This window comes from Alosa sapidissima, chromosome 18, assembly GCF_018492685.1.
Source record: "Alosa sapidissima isolate fAloSap1 chromosome 18, fAloSap1.pri, whole genome shotgun sequence".
Taxonomy (NCBI): domain Eukaryota; kingdom Metazoa; phylum Chordata; class Actinopteri; order Clupeiformes; family Clupeidae; genus Alosa; species Alosa sapidissima.
Window position 1 is genome coordinate 13,274,587 of NC_055974.1, and position 20,000 is coordinate 13,294,586.

Consider the following 20,000-nt stretch of genomic DNA (forward strand, 5'->3'; position numbering starts at 1 on the left):
GCACACACACACACAGACACACACACACATACACACACACACACACACACATACATTCACACGCACGCGCACACACACACACATACACAAACACACACAGATTTCCATATAAGCTTTTTGGAAGGAGGGGGATTGTCATGGATTCTCCTGGATTCCCTCACCACAATGTAGTGACAAAAAACACACACAAAGTGCACACGTACAAGCCAACAAGGAAACAGAACACACTAGAAACAGACAACATACATCAATGCAAGAGGAATTACAGAAATCCTGGTGAATCCTGGTTTGGATACTACTCAAAGACTCATACAGTAATTATCGTGGACGCATTGCCACGGCCTAAGCGTCCAGAAATAGAATTGGAATGGGCCAGTATTCTCGGCTGCAGGTGAGTTGTATTCGTGTCCATTATGAAGTGGAGTCGTGTTTCAGAGAACAATATGGGAAGACACGATTATAGTTCCCGGGCAAAAGTAAGACATCTGCGTTATTTGTCAAACAAACAAATTTATATAAGATATCTCTGTCTCCTGTGCTCGATTTGGAAACTCATTAGTATGGCTTTTGTTGTGAGTGCATTTCATTAAACTTTGAAAAACCCTGCCACGCAAACACGCGGCTTTGATCTGGAGGCGAGCCTCTTAATTCTTTCTCTCCAGATATTAATGCTAAGTGGCTGACTGTGGCGCGAGCAGGCAGGCAAGCAGGCACACGCCCAGACTCTCTCTCTCTCTCTCACACACACACACACACACACACACACACAACCGCTGACACACTCCAGCACGCGTGCAGCAGAAGCGAGAGCTAACAGGAGCACAGTATGCTAATGCAGCCGGTCCGCGTGATGCCGCTCTCCAGCGCCTCGCCTAATTGAAAGGGCTCGTAATTGTTTTGCTGCGACAGATTGCTCATTACAGTACGTCCAGGCCTGGTGCTGGATTTTGGACGGCCAATGAGGCGGTCCCTGCCAAACTAGGCCACGCAGGACGACAAGCGAGAGACTTGTCGTCGCGATTAGGGTGGAAAAAACGAGAGATCTCCATGCAAATATCCATCTGAGTGAAGAGGCCACGGCTGTTGTAAAAGAGGGTCCTCTTGTGTGTGCCTCGGGTGAAATAAAGTCTCCTCCCCTGATACTAGTACATATCAATTATGTGTTATTTTCAGCCATGGCCTCATGCGGGGACCAAGCGTAACATTTCATTTCATCAAGTTTACAATATCCTCAGGCCAGTGTATCAAGATGTGCCAGTGTGCAACAACAGTTACATAATCTACTGTATGTTTGCATAACCCTCAAGTAGGCTACAACTGGAATTTTAAGTAGTCACAAAGTATGAAGATCCTCTCACTCTTTCAATTCTATGCTTATCAATACCGAATATACTATTGAATATTCTACTATACTACGCTATAGTTACACTGCAACAAGGGCTAATATAAAATCTGGCCATGACACAGCATAACCTAACAGTTCAAAGAGGGTCAATGTTTTTGGTTCCCCTATTAGTTGAATTTAACTTTCCTCTGAGGTTGAATCTTTTATCATTTGGAAACAATGGGAGGTAATCCGTAATCCCACTCGCAGCTGGCTGGCAGCCTCCTACTGTGTGTCTATGGCAGCTCAGCGCTCACCAGACCCAGCTTCATTAGAAGACGGAGGCAGGCTGAGGCGGAGGGTAAAAATAGACGCTGACGGAGGGGGGCGCCCAGGACTGGGACATGCATGCATGCGCTAGCTGGGGCGGCTGCTGGTGTGCAGGTAGTTAGCTAGCGCAGCGGCTAATTCCCTGCCTGAGTCCCACCCGGCACTGGCCCAGTTTGCAGCATCAAAGACTGGGCTTACGGAGGGGGGCGTGGGGGGTGGGGGGTATGGGTGTGGGCGAGAGCGGCAGTAGGACGTCTTCCACACACATGCGCATTAAAAGAGAGGCGCTTTCATGTTTCCAGGGGGCTCCTGGATGCCTCGCCAAAAGAGGCGAGCGCCACAGAACTGGAGCCCAAAACGTAGCGGGGTGTGACCTAACCCCAAACGGCGGCTGTGGTGCCTACAAAAGAGGCTGGCTGCTCTGAAACTCGTCCTATCACACACATCAGACTTCTCGTTTCTGTTAGGCCTAGTCACACACACACACACACACACACACACACACACAAACATACACACATACACACACACACATCATCATATGTTAATGACTGAATAGGATGAATTAAAAAAAGATAGGCCTGTTTGGAAATGCTTCTGAGGAAAACTCTTTAAAGTGTTTGAATTTAAACGCCGTTCTCAACTTTTAAATCGTGTCTGAAGAAGTGCTTCCCTGTGCTAAGTGCACTCGGCTGATGAGCCATGACACAGCAATGCACCACCACAACAACATGCACGGACCAGTAGGACCCGACTGACCAGCATGCCACAAGTTCAGATGAAAAGAAAAACAAAATGAGTTCTGACCAAACCAAACCAAATCAACGAGGCAAAAGAAGACAAAAGGAAATCGCTGAAGATGGGAAATCAAGGATCAGCTGGACGAGTAATGAAAAACTGGGACGAGGAGGAGAGCAGGAATGGGAGAGGAAAGATGGAGGACACTCTTTCACGCCCCACTTCCTGTTCAGGGTACTTGGGGATCTCTTTTCCAAAAGGAGCACATTCCATAATATTCTTGCAATCAAACCTTTTTTCCGTCTCCATTTTGAACTGAAACATAACAATAGGGACAAAAAAAAGGAATGAGGCTGGTCCATCAGCCTTCCGGCTTCAGCTGAAGGTCGAGGGTCAGTTTGCCCCCTTGAGCAGTGAGACCAGCTTAAAGATGACAGTGAAGAGTGCTTTATTTTCTCACTAAACAGCTGCAATATACATGCACCTTCTCCACCCTCAACACTTTTGGAACTTTGGGTCAACAAAGTACAATCTGTGAAGATGATTCTTCGACGCAACATCATGGATGATTTAGGCCAAAACAGAAGTGTACATAAACATCACAAATATGATGCATTGTCTCGGTACCTTAATCAGATGACTTGACCAGATTTGTTTAATTCAGACTAGTCTGGTGGTAGACCAGAATCAGTCGCACATGAAAACTCTTCTTACTCCATCTCACCAGCAGAGGGCGACATAATCCCCTCAGAAAACTGAGTCTGTATATTGCAGCACGTAGAAAATAAATCGAACAGAAAAGATGCTGGCTGGAGCGGACTGGTCAGGGCAACGGACACAGAGAAGCGGGGGGGGGGGGCTTCCGACCGGAACAGAGCAGAGCAGAGCACTGCAGAGGCAGCAAGTGGAAGCTGATGAATGCAGTTGTTGTTGTTGTTGTTGTTTTTGTTGGGGTGTACACAGAGGACATGCTGTAGATTACCTTACTGGACCTTTTCCAGCTCCTTCTCAATAGCATGGTCTGTAAATGAGACAAAGCCAGTATAAAAAAGCCAGCCCTTCCATATGAGCTGCGATGAGAAGGGGCATAAGGGGGCCAACGGGCAGCCCCGGCCAGCGACGACAGCAGGGACACACACACACACACTCTTACACACACACACACACACACTATACTACTATATACAGGTATACTGTGCAAACTAAACATCTTCTCAAAAAAGAGCTAGACACATACATATCCTGAGAGAGGTGAAGAGGCAGAAAGAGAGAGTGAGAGCAAGACAAAGATTGAGAGAGAGATAGATAGAGCTACATGTATAGAGAGAGAAAGAGAGAGAGAGAAAGAGAGAGAGAGAAAGAGAGAGAGAGAGAAAGAGCGAGAGAAAGATGACTTCCATATCCACACGTCATAGAACAAGTATTCCCAGTATGTGTTTGACATACAGATACTGTTCATGCTTTGCTTTGGGGTTACCCCCGAAGTGAGGCTTAAAGCAGCATTAACTGGAAGCAAATACCAACGATCAGTTAGGCATCATCAACAAATCAACAAACACACAAAATAATAGCTGCCTGGAATGGGGCCTCTACATGAAAGCTGTGATGATGGTGATGTGCCCAGCAGAGGAACAAACTATATCCACAGGCTCCTCTTCCCTCATAAATCCATCCATTTAACCTTCGAGAAGAGACCGATAGAAAGAAAAGACCCTGGCTATGTCTCAAACCATATATACTTCCGTCAGTACACTGCTAGTGCGCACTGAGCGCTTACTTGCGTTGTGCTCACTTTTCGATGGTTAGTAGTACTGTCCCAATATCTGCACTATATACTTAAGATAAGTATTTGAAGTGTGCAAAGGGAAGGAATTGTGTAATATCGGCAGGTGTCCAGGGGAGGGTGCTAAGAGGGACGAGTACTACACCGGTTTGAGGTTGTGCCAGGATGTGTGAGCATCTCTCTTAGCTCAGCATGGGGGCCTTGGAGAAAGTTGCAAAGAGTTGAGCTCGCATCCTATAGAATAAAGCAGTGCACAGTAACTAAGATATCAGATCAAACAGACTCCCAGCAGTCCCAAGTGGGCCCATGTTCTACATAATATGGTACAATTAAATGAACAAAGCAGAAATAGCTGCATCTCGTTGTAATGAAGATACATCTACTTCTAATCAAGGAGGCCCTTCGAGATAGAGAGGAAAAGAGAGAGATTAAAGAGATTGCTCTTTTCTTTCTTTTAAACTTGTTTACTTTTTCTCTCTTCTACTTCCTCAGCCAAAGACCAATGGCATTTGTACAACGAGCCATACGAGCAGCTTCGACTCGGCATCTGAGAAGCAGAGCGTTCAAATCTGCCGATCTCTCTGCCGCCCAGACGACATACTAGTCACTCACTGCTTGAGAGCCGTTCAAAATGGAATGAGTTCAATATCGTTTCTCAACCCATTACCAGACAACTGTACACTGAGTATCTGAAAGGATAATAAAACAGTGGTGAGGCAGGACTTTCAATTATGATATAACAGCAAAACTCAAATGGGACTCAAACGAGAAAACTCCAATTTATGTTGCTAACATAAAAATACTACTGGAAACGAACTAGCTTGCCATCAACCTAAAACAATAACATAACAAAGATTTTATTTTTATGAGACCAATTTACTACATAAGTCATATCATCCTAGGAAGCAGGATAGAAGGTGTACTGATAGATTTATTATTGATACATGTATAAAATCAACACACAGCACTGCTAAAAAGTGCATACATTACCCAAGGACAAAAGAAACCAGGGTGCATGGTCTCTGTGAGGTATATGAAGCCTCGCTGTCTGTTTTTCTTTTTGTTTTCAGAAGAAATCTTTAGAAGATTTTTGCAATGACACATTAAGGTATCATCTCCCAACAATCTGTCACAAGACCATCACTTCCTGTGTCATTTCACAGGAAGATAGATGTGTGTGTGTGTGTGTGTGTGTGTGTGTGTGTGTGTGTGTGTGTATGTGTGTGTGTGTGTGTGTGTGAGTGTGTGTGTGTGTGTGTGTGTGTGTGAGAGAGTGTGTGTGTGTGTGTGCGCGTGCGTGTGTATATGTGTGTGTCCGTGTTTGTGTGTGAGGTGAGAACTTACAGCTTCTCGGAGGTCCCCTTCTTTGGGGGTCACCGATACGGTCAGGTCCAGAGTGCCCAGGTCATGGTCAGGATAGTGGGGGTCTTTAAGGTCAAGGGTCACATCCAGGGATCTGAAGAATCATCCCTTGACACTGTAATAAACCGCTAAGAACACACGATGCACACTGCAAGAACCCTCACGCTATCAGCTAACTCAGTTGTAACTACATCACAGTAGCATTCTTGCACGACTGGATAATAACACTGACTGTTATAATTGCATAATGTCTTAAGCTTGGCATTACTACTGATGAGGCAATTCTGCAATGCACTACCAATATGTAACACTAGGTGGCAACAAATGACTAAGAAAATGACTAAGAACATACAAGTATAAGTGCTTTTTTATATCTAATGAAATTCAACAATGCGATGGAAATAAATTATTAGAAATAAACATTGGTGACGATCGTGACTATTAGATGGGGGATGTAGACACCTCTGATGTTCAAGAGATTCTAGATAGACGTAGGCTGAACCCATGAAGTCGTCCTGCAGTCCGAAGTCATAATCGAAGACCTAGAGTAGAACACAGAGAGCAGTCCACACAGCTACAGCACATCTCAGAGGACTCAAGGCTCACAAAGATACACACATGTGATGTAGCATTACAACAACAAAAGGCCTAGACCCATGGAAGCTGGCACTTCTTTTCTCAATAAACTGCTCTCCCATGCCCACATCCACGGCTGAAGTGCCCTTGAGCAAGGCACCTAACACCTCACTGCTCCCCGAGAGCCGCTGTAGCAAGGCAGCTCACTGCTCCGGGTTAGTGTGTGCTTCACCTCACTGTGTGTTCACTGTGTGCTCTGTGTGTTCACTAATTCACGGATGGGATAAATGCAGAGACCAAATTCCTTGTACAGTATACACAAGTATACTTGGCCTAGAAACCTGATTTACATTTACAATTTACATTACATTTACATTTACAAAGGTGTCTCGTCATTTCCTCTTGAATAAGGCCCAGTCTATGGGCTGCACTCAGTGAAAACAAAACCACATGGTTGCATTTGTTCACTGAAGATGTCATATAACTATTCTGATGAGCAAACGGGAAAAACATTACGAAAAATGACCGGACTAAATGGCCAAATACTTGGAGTCATCTCTTGATGTGTTTGTTTTCATTGAGTTGTCCCAAACCGGAAGTGGACGCGATATCTTTGTAACCATTGTCGCATTTCTCCAAATCACAGAATCACAATGTGGCCCTGCAATTTTTTTCTAAAGATAAGTGATTTAATCATTAACATACATGACATGTCTCTTGAAATAATGCAATCTTTTGGAGTTGCTAACTGTGAATGCCAAATTCACACAGATAGGCTTATGTCTCTGCATGCTTTCAAACAGGCTGCCTTTTCTAACACTTTTGTCAAGCTAAACCTGAACATCACACACAGTGGGTGGGCTTGTCTAATTACAGTGCATGAAAATGCACTGTACTGTTCTTCCTAGGCTTCTTATTACAGTGCATGAAAATGCACTGTACTGTTCTTCCTAGGCAACAACAACTTCTTATTACAGTGCATGCAAATGCACTGTATTGTTATTCCACGGGCTTCTTCCGACATATTATTATTATTCTTCCAGGCCCTAATTTGGCTTGAACCGCTTATCGTAGAAACTTGGTTCAAACTTCGACACGTAGCTCTTGCTGCAAATTTTCGTTCTATGACTTTTCATATTTCTACGACTTTTACTTTTTGAGATATTAAATAAAAACTCAACTTTAAAATTCTCCATAGACTTAACATGGCTTTATGACATCATAATAGGCTATTGATGGGTTTCATCAGGTCCCTTTCCACAGGTGTATTAATCAAGCACCATGCAGTCTGCATTGATAATCAAGGTGCTTGATTTTATACACCTGTGGAAAAGGACCTGATGAAACCCATGAATTAAGGAAATAGAATGCAATCAACTGCACCTGTGCTCTCTCACTGACTGCCTGCAGCAACTTCAATGGAACCTCTTCTCTCTGTCCCTCTCCATTCAACTGAAAAGCTCACTTCTCATCCCAACTTTCTTTCACTTCTTTTTCTTCACTTTCCCTCATTTTCTCTATTTCTCCAAATTTTAATAACTTTTAACTATTTTTACTTTTTTTTACTATTTACACTTTTTTAGCATAGCAACCACTATAATGACCCTAGCAACAGCCTAGCAACCACTTTAAATACCCTAGCAACAACCTAGCAACCACTTTTATAGCATAGCAACCACTACAATTACCCTAGCAACAGCCTAGCAACCACCTTAAGTACCCTAGCAACAACCTAGCAACCACCTAGCAAGCACTTTTATAGCATAGCAACCACTATAATTACCCTAGCAAACGTATAGCAACCACTTAAGTACCCTAGCAACAACCTAGCAACCACTTTTATAGCATAGCAACCACTATAATTACCTTAGCAACAGCCTAGCAACCACCTCAACTACCCTAGCAACAACCTAGCAACCGCTTACAAAATGTCAACTTAGCAACCAGCATGATTACCCTAGTAACCAACCTAGCAACAACTTTGCATGCACTGTATTTCCTTCTGGAAATGCTTTTCTAGTTACAGTGCATGAAAATGCACTGTACTGTTCTTCCTAGGCAATTTCTTCTTATTATTATTATTCCGCCTACCACTTTTTCTGTACGCAATTTCTATTGAACAGTTTAACTTAGAAACTTTGTTCAAACTTTGTTTTAACAATTTAAACCATTAAACTACTGAACTTTTTACATTCAACTTTTAAACGGTCTACTTTCAAACTATCATTAAACTATCTATCTATTAAACTAGCTGTATATCAACAACTTTTAAACTATCTACATTCAACTTTTAAACTATCTACATTCAACTTTTAAACGGTCTACTTTTAAACTATCAACTTTTATTAAGCTATGCAACCACCATGTCTATCCTAGCATCACCATAGTAACCATCCCTGTATTATCTATTTTAACTATACATGATATTTTACATCACAACTTTTGCATTTTCATGCACTGGTAATTCCTTGGAATTGCATTTCTAGTTAACTTTGAGGTTTTTGGGAGATTGATTTAATTGAGTTAACACATGGTTCTCTGAACATGAAAGCTAATCAGACCAGATTACATAAGAAAAATATGTAATTAGATTATAGTTACATTGTCAAAGATTACTTGATTACATTTTGTTTATGTGTTTCAATACATACAGGGATGGGCAAGGATACATCAGGACGTACTGTAGCCTATTTTGAAATAAAATACCAAATACCCTCTTTTTAAATGTATCAGTGTATCTTTTTAAATGTATCAAAATAAACTACAAAATACTGTAGCCATTTAAATGTATCAAAATAAAATAATGTATTTTTGTATTTTGAAAATACTCAAAATACTCTTTTCAATGGGGCATGAAACACCCAGAGGCCCAAGTGTTCAGGGATCCCTGAAGCCCAAACCTCTGTGTGAAGTCAATACTATGTTCTCCAGCCCTGATATCGGAATAGAGCCCCTCAGTCAAATAACATAGGTTATGTTATGTGATATGTCTTATTATCACCCGGAGAGAAGAAATACTCTTTTCTGATTGGCTGGCGGGGTGGCTTTTAATTCTGAATAACGGAACACCTATGAAGTAGATCTGGTAAAATAAGTTTAATCGCCGTTCCATATCAATGCTTATGAATGGTAACTATAACAACGATAGTAGGACGACGGTTGAGCCTGGAGGCAGGCTTCAACTCCTGGACTTCAAATCTCTTCACACATGTGCATTGCTTGTGCTCACAATCAAACACTCTCTACTGCCCCCTAGTGGTTCACCTTAACATAGAGTGGCTCTCTCAGCGTGTCCACTAGCAGGGAGACCCGCTCGTCCCACACCGGGTTCAGGTTCTTGTGGATGGTCTTGCTGCGGAACACCTCCTTCCCCGCTATCTTGAACTTCACATAGGGGTCACTGGTCCCTGGAGAGGAGCAGAGGGGCCAGAGGGAAGGACTGTTTAAAGCAGATGAAATCAAACTGAATGGCTGTGCATGTGTGTGTGTGTGTGTGTGTGTGTGTGTGTGTGTACAGTGTACACGGACTTACATGGAGTTACTGACACACATTTGGTGAAGAAAACAAACTCGTGTTTGCCTTTGCAGAACAAACGACACAGAATAAAATGCATTTCCAGTTAATTATTCAACATTACTAAAATATTTAACAATACTAAACAGCTGCAAAATTACTGTGAAAATGTGCAGAACTTTGACTTTTATGCTGCATTTAGAACAATATTACATTTTAAAACATGCTGCAGGAGGAATGTTTGCGGTTTATAACAAAGAGGAGCCATTTCAGCTGCAGAGATAACTGTGATTAGTAGTAGCATCATACATCAGTTAACCACTTTAATTTCTCCCCAGAGCAAAACTGTTTTAGCCGATTCACATTCCTGCTGATCTGCAAGTCACAAAACCGAATTCATTATACGGTTAGTAACATTAGCTTCCCTTGCAAAGGCTCAGCATACTACAAACATGCTCAGTGGTGATGAACATCACAACACTCAGCCCTGGGAGGTTAATTTCATTCACTGCTTTTATTGAATCAGTCCTGCAGCACATACAGTACAGTTAGATTACAGACACTACTACCATAGATCTTGCAACTGAAGAAAATGCATTGAAATTGGGAGCTGAATCTTGTGTGAGTGTGAAAGCTAGACCAATCAGCTCTGAATACCAATAGTGTATTTAGGGTATTAAAACAACAGTCCACTTTAATTAGCTTAAACTCTGCTTATATGTTCTTATATGTTGTTTGAGAGAGCAAAAGATAAAAAAGATGTAAACATTTCAAGATGTACTTCTAAACCTGGTCATCTCTACACGTTTTTTTATTTGCACTTCACATCTGCATAGAGGTCCGATAAATGCATACGGCAATGGATCTACGCAGACATGTCTGCTTTGTCTTCGTCAAAAAACTGTATGACCTCAGCTTCACTTTGGCCACACACTTCTCTCTATTCTCATTTTATTTTAGCTTTGCTTCTTGGGACATAATGTACTATTGCTCGTATCGTGACTAGATACAGTGGCTTACAGCTAGTGAGACTTGACGGTCAGTTCCCATGAGTGTATTTTCGGCCGGCGGAGGCCTAATGACCTGGAGCTGATGTGCTTTCTGCCCTCTGCCCTCTGCCCTCTGCAGCGTCGTGCTGCGTGCCACACAGAGTCACCCCAACCTCGCTGCCCCCTCAGGCTTGCCCGCTCCAGCTCCACCTCTGCCTCGGTGCTCTTTCCCCCGTTGTTGATGTTGTTATTTTTGGGGTGTGCTCAGTGAGCTCTCCAAAACAGTAGCTGTGCTTAGCCCAAGGCCTCTGGTCACGTGACTGTGGTAAGTGGCCGTGATTGGCTGGTGCGGTGGAGCATACAATGTGCAGACTAAATGTGCCGTTTTGGTGCCGTGGGGCTCACGGAGGGTGAGCGCAGCCTCATCTGGTCCTGCTGAGTCAGTGTACATAAAACAGGCATGGGTGCGGTCACACACAGAGACACACACATGCACACACACACGCAGGCACGCACACACACACACACACACACACACACACACACACACACACACACACACACACACACACACACACCTATGCAAGCATGCACACACACACACACTCACACACACACATACACACACACCTATGCAAGCATGCATACACACACACACACACACACACACACACACACACCCAAATGCACACACGCACGCATGTATGCACATATTTTAGTCGTCAACATCTATTAGTTGGTGCTCCCTCCATTTCACTGCATGGGGAGAAATGTGTACAACTACTCATATTGAAACAGGCAAGCCAACAAGCCAGATGTAGCCTACACTTTTCCCATGAATAGAAACAAAACATCAACGGCCATCGTGTGAAAACTGTATTACTGCAATAAGATCTACCAAATAAGAATGATTCACCAGGCTTTAGGGAGACTGTTAACTCAAACTGTCAAATATGGTCATGCCATCAGACATCAGGTGATTTCCTGTAAAGCCCATGTGCAATTTACAATAATGGGTATGTGCCAAGAGAGGAAAGCTGAGCTTTTTAACTGACACATTCAAGTTCAGGCGGGAAACTCTTGCAAAACACCCCTCTTGACTAATCTGACAGTTTAGTTTCCATCTGAGTGGTCGACACAAAGGAAGTGTGTAACAGACTTTTGGTTTTACTGCTGCCGTGATAACGTACTGCACTGAAGGCCATATAGCAGGGGGGTCAAACATAAGGCCATAAGGGCCAGATCAGGCCCGCCAGCAGGCTTCATACGGCCCCACTAGATGTTTTGGGTAGGAAGGGAAAATTAGAAAAAAAAAGATATTCACATCTAGTTGTCTTCAACAATTTATATATTTATACTTATTTATACTTATATATTACTTATATATTATACTGTAAGCAATATCTCTATGATATGATAGATTAAACCTAGCACTACAAACCATCCTCAGGAAGGAAGAAGCAGAAAAACTAACATGGAAGTAGGGCATTTCAAGAGAGAAAGAGCAGTACCAGTATATGACAGCAGTACATTATTTGTACTTGTTAGCTCATAAGTGATATAATCAAACAACACTCTGATACCCATGCAGAAACATGATAATGACCATGACAATGACGGCCCCCCACTAGGTCTCATTCCAACAAACCGGCCCACTACCTAATATGAGTTTGACACCCATGCCATATAGTATGTTATTATGGTGTTCTCCAATGTTTCTCCAAAGGGTTCTCCAATGTTTTCTCAGTTAGCCTTTTAAAATGATATCAGATTAGTAAACAGAATGTGCCTATGGAATATTGGATGAATGGTTGCTGATAATGGGCAATGTAGATATTGCATAAAAGATCAGCCATTTCTTTCTACAAAAGTCAAGAACCCTTTTGCAATTATGTAAGCACATAATTTAATCAGAAAACTGCTGCCCTGTTTATAAAAAAATACAACTGATCTCAGCTGGTATTCTGTCTATAATGGAGTGGAATGGAAATTTCTAAGTGACCCCAAACTTTTGACGGATAGTATTTCATGTTACATGCAACATGTTGCATTTGTTCCTACAACTAAGGGAATGTATAAGGCATTTTTGTATCTATCATTGAGTCCAATGTTTTATGTAGCTGACTACACGCTGTGGTTGTCCCTGTCTAGACCTGTATCTACAACTCTCTGCATGTCTCAGGTGTTGTGGTGTAAAACCGGTTGGATATGAAGATAATGGGGGATGGTGATGCACACAAAACACTTCCACGCTATCGCCAGTAGATGGCACTATTAGCTTACTTCGGCGCATCACTGTGGGATAACCCAGCCCATGTGTGGCCACCGCATCAATCAAACCAGCAGCCCATTTGCCGCAGTCCATTAAAGCCCCTCTCCTGGATCAGCCTGAAGGCCATTTCAGAAGGCCCCCCCTTACCCACACGGCCTGTGGATTAATAAGGACACCTACTCCTACACACACACACACATACACATACACACACACACACACAACCCCCCCCCACACACACACACATACACACACACACACACACACACATCTGATCCATAAGATTATCTCACAAATAAGTCCCTGAGTTTAACCTTCGCACTGTCGTGGCCTAAAAAAACACACTCTGGAGACTACCTCTAATGACTAAGGATGGGAGCTTTTTTATCAGGATGTGGTGACCATGCAGGGCGAAAATTGAGTTTTTTCCCGGCATCTTGACAGGGCACACAGGCAAGTGTGATGTCTTATTGGATTAGTCTCACAAAGGTTGGCCACAGAGAGGATAAGAGCGAGAGAGGACGGAAAAAAAAAGAGAGAGAGAGAGAGGGACACACACACACACACACACACACACACACACACACATGATGGTGACTGGCATATGGATGTTTGCTGTATAGATAATCAACTTCTGCATGTTGACATTCTGCACACGTCTGACTCCATGCAAGTGGCTTGGGGCTTAAATCTCAGAAAGCCAACAGATTATGTACTGTACAGTATGTACACAAATGTATTTGAAGGTATATATTACTGTATACATTCCTTTTTAGCATTTTGAATAAATATATAGTATATGTGCAAGATGATTCAAAGTGCATGATGGCTTGTATTCATCAAGTAGCTTGAAGCTGCAATAAAGGCAGTTACTGTGAATGTCATTCATAAAATGTTACCCAGTAAAGCATGGGATCCACTCTGTTACATCACCAGCCTCCTATCCAATCACAGCAGACAGTTGCATCTGCATTCCACCAGCCCTGTCATACAGTAGAAGCCTTATTACAGCCTCTGTTTTGAGGTATGTGGTTACGCTTACTGACAGTGTTTCCTCCACATCGCTGGAGCTGAACCACAGCTCTTTTCCATTTTTGTGGTGCACAGTGCACATATTCAACACTTAGCTTTGCTGACACTACGGTTGCATACTGTCTCAGTTACTCTAATTAGTCCTTTATGTGATGGCTGTGCAGTGTTTACACCGTCCTAGCTCCAACTGTTGAACCGCATATACACCTTATGTATGTCCTGTTCCCCATAGCAATTATATCAGGTACATCATTCTCATAACTAACATGTTGCTGTTGCTTCGTCTTGGCAACATAGTGCATATGCAAGCTGCTGCTCAGCTAAATTGACATTAAAGGCCTATACACACGGCCGGTGACGCGATGGCGATTTATGGCAGGCGACCAGCAAAATTGAATAGAATCTATGTGAAGTGAATGGGGCAACTCATACGGCAAGTGGAACGACGGCCGTCGCATCGGTCTAATCGGCCCCTTTCTATTTTTCGGCGCGATTTTGATGAAGTCATAATAGAAAACAAGCTGTCTGGTCAGTGTATCTCCACCATCGCGTTTGACTGTCGCATTGCCGGCCGTGTGTGGTGGGCTGTACATTTAGCAGACACTTTTCATCCAAAGTGACTTACATATGTCAATTCTATTGCAAGGGACTACATTGTCCCCGGAGCAACTTAGGGTGGAGTGCCTTGCTCCAGGGCACAATGGTGGAAGCCGAGAATTGAACCCACAAATTTTCAGGCAACTGTATGTTAGTCCAGCTCCTTAACCACTATGCTACCACTGCACCCCCATTCATTTCAATACGACTATTACTTTATAGGCTACTGAGCTATCCTAAATGAATTGCAGTGGTGCAGAGAGAAGCCAGAGCTATAACAGACATAAGGATGCTGTTTGACACTCTTATCAACAACCCTTTCTCTCAGGTTAGGCTCACAGAAAACTGTACTGTCAAAAGGTTCCTTAAAACCTTTCCTTACAGCACACTGCCCATTATTTCATCATTATTACACAGCACATTATTTCATCAGGAAGCTTCTCCAACACACATCCCCAACATACTTACAGCACACTGCCCCCCCCCCCCCCCCCCCCCCCCCCCCAATACACAGCACATTGTCTCATGAGGAAGCTTCTCCAACACACATATTGCACACTGCCCTCTCCCCACATACACAGCACACTACCCCATCTCCCTTGTCATCCCCCCAACACACACACCAAGACCCCTGGCAGTTGGGTTAGCCCCTTGAGCCGTGGATCTGCCAAAGGTTTCTTTTCCTTGCCCCTGTTGCTCTTGGGTGCTCCTTGTTGGTGCCCCCCCCCCCCCCCCCAATCCCAATCCTCCCCCACCTTTCTTATGCAGCCCTTGCCACTTAATCTACTAAACCCCTCTTCTACTGCACTTTGTACCCCCCCCCCCCATACATGCACAAATAGGCTGACACCAGACATCATTTCACTGCATTTCTTACATCCAGTAACTATATGCATGTGACAATAAACTGCCTTGTATCCTGCCTTGTAAAACACACACAAGCTCACACAAGGCCTAAAGGCGTGCACAGTTTGAGACTACTTCAAGGATCTCCATAGAGTGCTGCTGTTCACTGGGTGCTTGACTAGTATCACTGAGTAATCATTCTATGTTGTTTTTTAACCTTTTTTATTCTTTACTTTTTAAATTATTCTTTGACTATTGGCCTTCTATGCTTTTAATAGCTATTACTGTTTGCTTTTGTTTATGTAAAGCACATTGAATGACCTCTGTGTATGAAATGTGCTATATAAATAAACTTGACTTGACTTGACTAAAGGACAAGAGTGCACCGGATCACAACATACACAGTTTTGTGTACAAAACAAACTGATCATTTATTTGCCATCTACTACTTTGCTTGGTGATCAGAACATGTCTGATTGCAGAGCAGCCAAAGAGCTCTCTTGAAGTTCGTCAGACACAACAAACACAAGTGCACAAGTGCACTGCAGCAGAACTCTTTCACTGGGATGAGGTCCCAAATCAGACATTAAACCTCAATGGCACAGAGGTCAATCAGCAGAGTTCTGCCAAGGGGCAAAAGCTCTACCCATTATCTGAGGAAGCTTTCGTTTGCGAGACTGGAATTAGTGGTGATGAGACGGAAAAAAACACAGACACAAGAGAGGCTCATCACAGTTTATAAACAGTCACAGCATTTCTTATGTGCATCATCACACACATTGTGTTTTAGGTGTAACGTTACACAACAAAAAAATATGTCTTCTCTATGCTTTCTGTTTCTGAACAGTCTCAGTCAACAGTCAATCTCCAATTTGTTAAGTATTTCTGACCTTCATTTATGTTTAATTCAAATCTGCCCCTGAGAAAATCGCCAGTCGATGTTAAGCACTCAATTTTAAGGAGAGGTGCAAAAACGCACACCAAAATCAATGTGCAGGCAACAAGGTATAAAACTTAGTTGAAGGAGAGGGATGCCGCACACTGAGTGCACTAATTATATTGAGGCGATTCAGCCAGTCTGGCCTTCTTCAGATCGCATATGCATTCAATTTTAAGACAACAGAAAATGTGAGTTCCCTGAGCTCTAAACTTTTGTCCAGCCAAACCTTACCCATCACATACAGTACACGCCTTTGTGTATCATTGAGAAAAAACAGAAGTGAAAGACCAGATTTCATGTCTTTCCCATGCATGTTACAAGATCTCTGACCTTTATATGTCTTGTTTATTTGAACTGACATGACCATGATATATAACAAAATATTATTTTTACAATCTCTATCTTCACACAACAAAGCAGAACACGTATTAGCGTCCCATTTCCATCCCCTTCTCCCTCCAACGTTGCACAAAGTGGAAAATGAATGTTTATAAAACCCGCTCAATCGAGTTCTTTAACCATGCCTTGTAAATGCTGCAGCAAATCTTCAAGTCAGAACATGGCCTTTGAAATTTTATTTGTAGTGGACACACACACACACACACACACACACACACACACACACACACACACACACACACACACACTGCCCTTGATAGCTATCTGCAGGACATTTGGACAGAGAGGCGATAACGCTAGGAATTGTGGGTTGTAAGTAACCTCGGACAGACTGCTAGATATTGGGGCCACAGCAGCAGCCATTGCACGCAGCAGTAAAGCTGATGGATATCTGAGAAGGGACTGCAGTTGAGCGTGAACCAATCGGAGAGGGACACCCCGGAAAAGAGTCTTTCCTTCAGTTCTGTAAATTGGAAAAGTTTTATTGACAGGGCATAGCTATTGCACTTCAAACTTAGTTAAGTTGTAGGATGTGGTTGTCACGGCGCGCCGTGGACGAATAGCCGTTAAGGTCCAGTTCATGCCTACGGGGCAGAGTTCTATTCATCACGCATACACACACACACACACACACACACACACACACACACACACACACACACACACACACACACACACAGGCACACAGGAGAAACACACACACACACACACACACACACACACACACCTCATCAGTCACTGTGTGTGCCACCCTCTTGAGCCAGTGCTGAGTCTAGCGAAGGGACATTTTTCCCTCGGTCACCATGAAATCAATGGAGATCAGTGCACCTCCACTGTCCACACTGGACTTTACGGACTCATAAATAGCGTATTCACGTGGCTTTCTGTCCAGTGGGTCGGGAAGCATGAAATTGGAGAGCTGGGTTCCCCTATTGACTGCTCCATACATCTGCAGAGCATGTTGTGAGGCTATTTCAAAACTCGTCAAGGGACTCTAGAGCGGAGACCAACTACTGTCTGGAACTTTCGAGAGTTTGTGCCAAGACAGTAAATTTAGCTTTCTGGGCTATAACTTTTTCATCAGGCGCAACAAAAAAAAAAAACAACAACAAAAATCTATGCCTTGCTCATCATTCTTATGATGCATTCTGTTCAAGTAATTTGAAGGAAATTAATAAGCACCTCATTGGTGTATGGCTATAAACAACAAAGGCTCGAGAGGCAATACCATTTCCTTTCATTTCATTTTGACCGAAGCCACTCTACACATTGTCAATATGAGGCAGGCATCAAAGTTAATTCCCATTCCGCACATCGTCTGAACTACAAGCCAGAGCTTGATGAAGATTGATAGGAATCCAATCGATCCATTCCCTCTGATTGTGCGAGAGGTTTCTCTTCCTCCTTCCACTCCTCCCTCCATCCCTCCCTCTACCTCTCCCTCTCACTTTCCCTGTCTCCCTCCCATTTGTCCTGCATTTTTAGACGGGACCAATTGATTTGGAAGAATCAACTCAAACTTCTCTCATTTAAAGCAGGCATGGGCAGCTCAATACAGACTCAGTGGGCCATCACAATGGAGGAGACGAAGAAGGAAATCAAAGTTTAGTCCCGCTGCCAGTCAGTGCCAGGGACCTGTGCCAACCACTCCGGCCCCATCGCCCCAGAGCCATTATTCAATAAGAATAGGGGGAATACCAGGAGAGGCCGGTCTCACTATGATCTCAACACAGAGCTCACTGTCCATTACAATCCTTTGGTGGGACCAGTTCCAAACCGGAATGTGCACGCAGCCCCAACATTCCACATTCCACACCGGTCAACTCACAATGGCCCTGGCTCATCCCATGGGCAGTTGCATGTTGACTTGAAACAGCAGGCAATGTGACTATCTTGTCTCTATGCACATCTTTTCCCACAAGAGGAGCACCAGGAGAGTGATAACTAAGTAGTGTATGGGCAGATTATTTTTGCAGCGTTTTTGCTTGTAGACTGTTTCAAATTCTAGTTCCTACTGTACATAAACATATTTAGTAACAGACCAAATGTCAGTTTAGTCCAACATGATACTATTCTCATTCTGGCTCAAAAATATTGTCAGTGAATTTTAGGTTAGCAGTACCTACAGGTCTACAGTGAAAACAGAAAATTGAACGTAACTTCAAAACCGCTGTACACAACGAACCATGAGTTTTGTATACCGTTTAACGTCGTCATACTGTTTGTTCCATGGCATTGAAAACTTCACTAGCAGCCTGACTGTTTAATGTCATGTGTTGTATAGTGTCTTGACCTTTAACCTTTACAGGAATCAGTATTTCGACAGATCTTAGAAAGTTCTCACATCAGTTGTAATGTTTGTAATGCCAGCTTGTCACATGATTATTAGTGTGTGGACTTAGATGTGTATCACCAGTATCACCAGATGTGTAGTGTGTGGACTTAGATGTGTGTTGACCAGTTGATATGAACTGATCATAAATATGAGCAAATTCATTGTGCGGGGAAAACATTCTCCACTACTATCACTAAGGGGCAGTGTGTGTCCCATCTACAGAGCCTATTTATGCTGCTTGAGTCTCTGCTCCATCACGCAAACTATGTGCCAAACTATTCCAACTGTGTGCCCACTATCAATGTGTTCTCAACAAACACTAGAATACAGTGTGAGCTTTTCAGAACTGTGAGATGCATTGTGATGCTTGACTTCCTTATATCTGTACTATGTCAATGTTATCAGCTGTTACTCAGCCGCTTGACAATAAGTAATCCAACTCCATAAACAACCACAACATTAAACAGCAAAAAAGCTCTTGATCAACGTTTACTTCCTGTTTTCACAAAAGCATCTTCTCCATTTTACCTTCCGCAACATATTTCCCTCCAAAGCTGTTGTGCAAACATGTTCCCGTTTCACAGACAAGCAAGCAGTCGTTTGGCAGCGGCTGGTTTGATACCCCTATTAAATTACGGTAATGACGGCACTATCTCTTCTGTCCAGGCCCGCACCGGCCGCCTCCATTAGGCTGCACGTTAATGGAGCACGTCAGTGGCGTTAGCGGTGGACATCACACCAAATGACTCATGCATAATGAACAGGGGACAATCAAGGCCACCAACCACCAAACCTTGCTGTGTGTGTGTGTGTGTGTGTGTGTGTGTGTGTGTGTGTGTGTGTGTGAAGAGAGAGAGAGAGAGAGAGAGAGAGAAAGAGAGGAGAGAGGAGAGAGGAGAGGAGGAATAACTAGTCCGACAGCCCAGAGCCTTTTGATCAAACGAAAAGAGTACTTTGAGGCCC

General features: G+C 43.2%; 1 protein-coding gene across 7 annotated transcripts in view; it reads right to left on the minus strand.

Annotated features, from left to right (window-relative positions):
- mctp1a (multiple C2 domains, transmembrane 1a) overlaps positions 1 to 20,000 on the minus strand; it is a 164,453-nt gene that overhangs the window by 71,529 nt on the left and 72,924 nt on the right. For 5 of the 7 annotated variants that reach the window (XM_042069731.1, XM_042069729.1, XM_042069733.1 and 2 more), the window contains exons 3-6: positions 9,378 to 9,520; positions 6,000 to 6,079; positions 5,520 to 5,631; positions 3,375 to 3,413 (exon numbers count right to left, since the gene is read on the minus strand). In XM_042069731.1, coding sequence (XP_041925665.1) covers positions 3,375 to 3,413; positions 5,520 to 5,631; positions 6,000 to 6,079; positions 9,378 to 9,520 — 374 coding nt within the window. The remainder of the gene's footprint in view (positions 1 to 3,374; positions 3,414 to 5,519; positions 5,632 to 5,999; positions 6,080 to 9,377; positions 9,521 to 20,000) is intronic. The other 2 variants (XM_042069735.1, XM_042069730.1) reach the window with 1 other exon arrangement.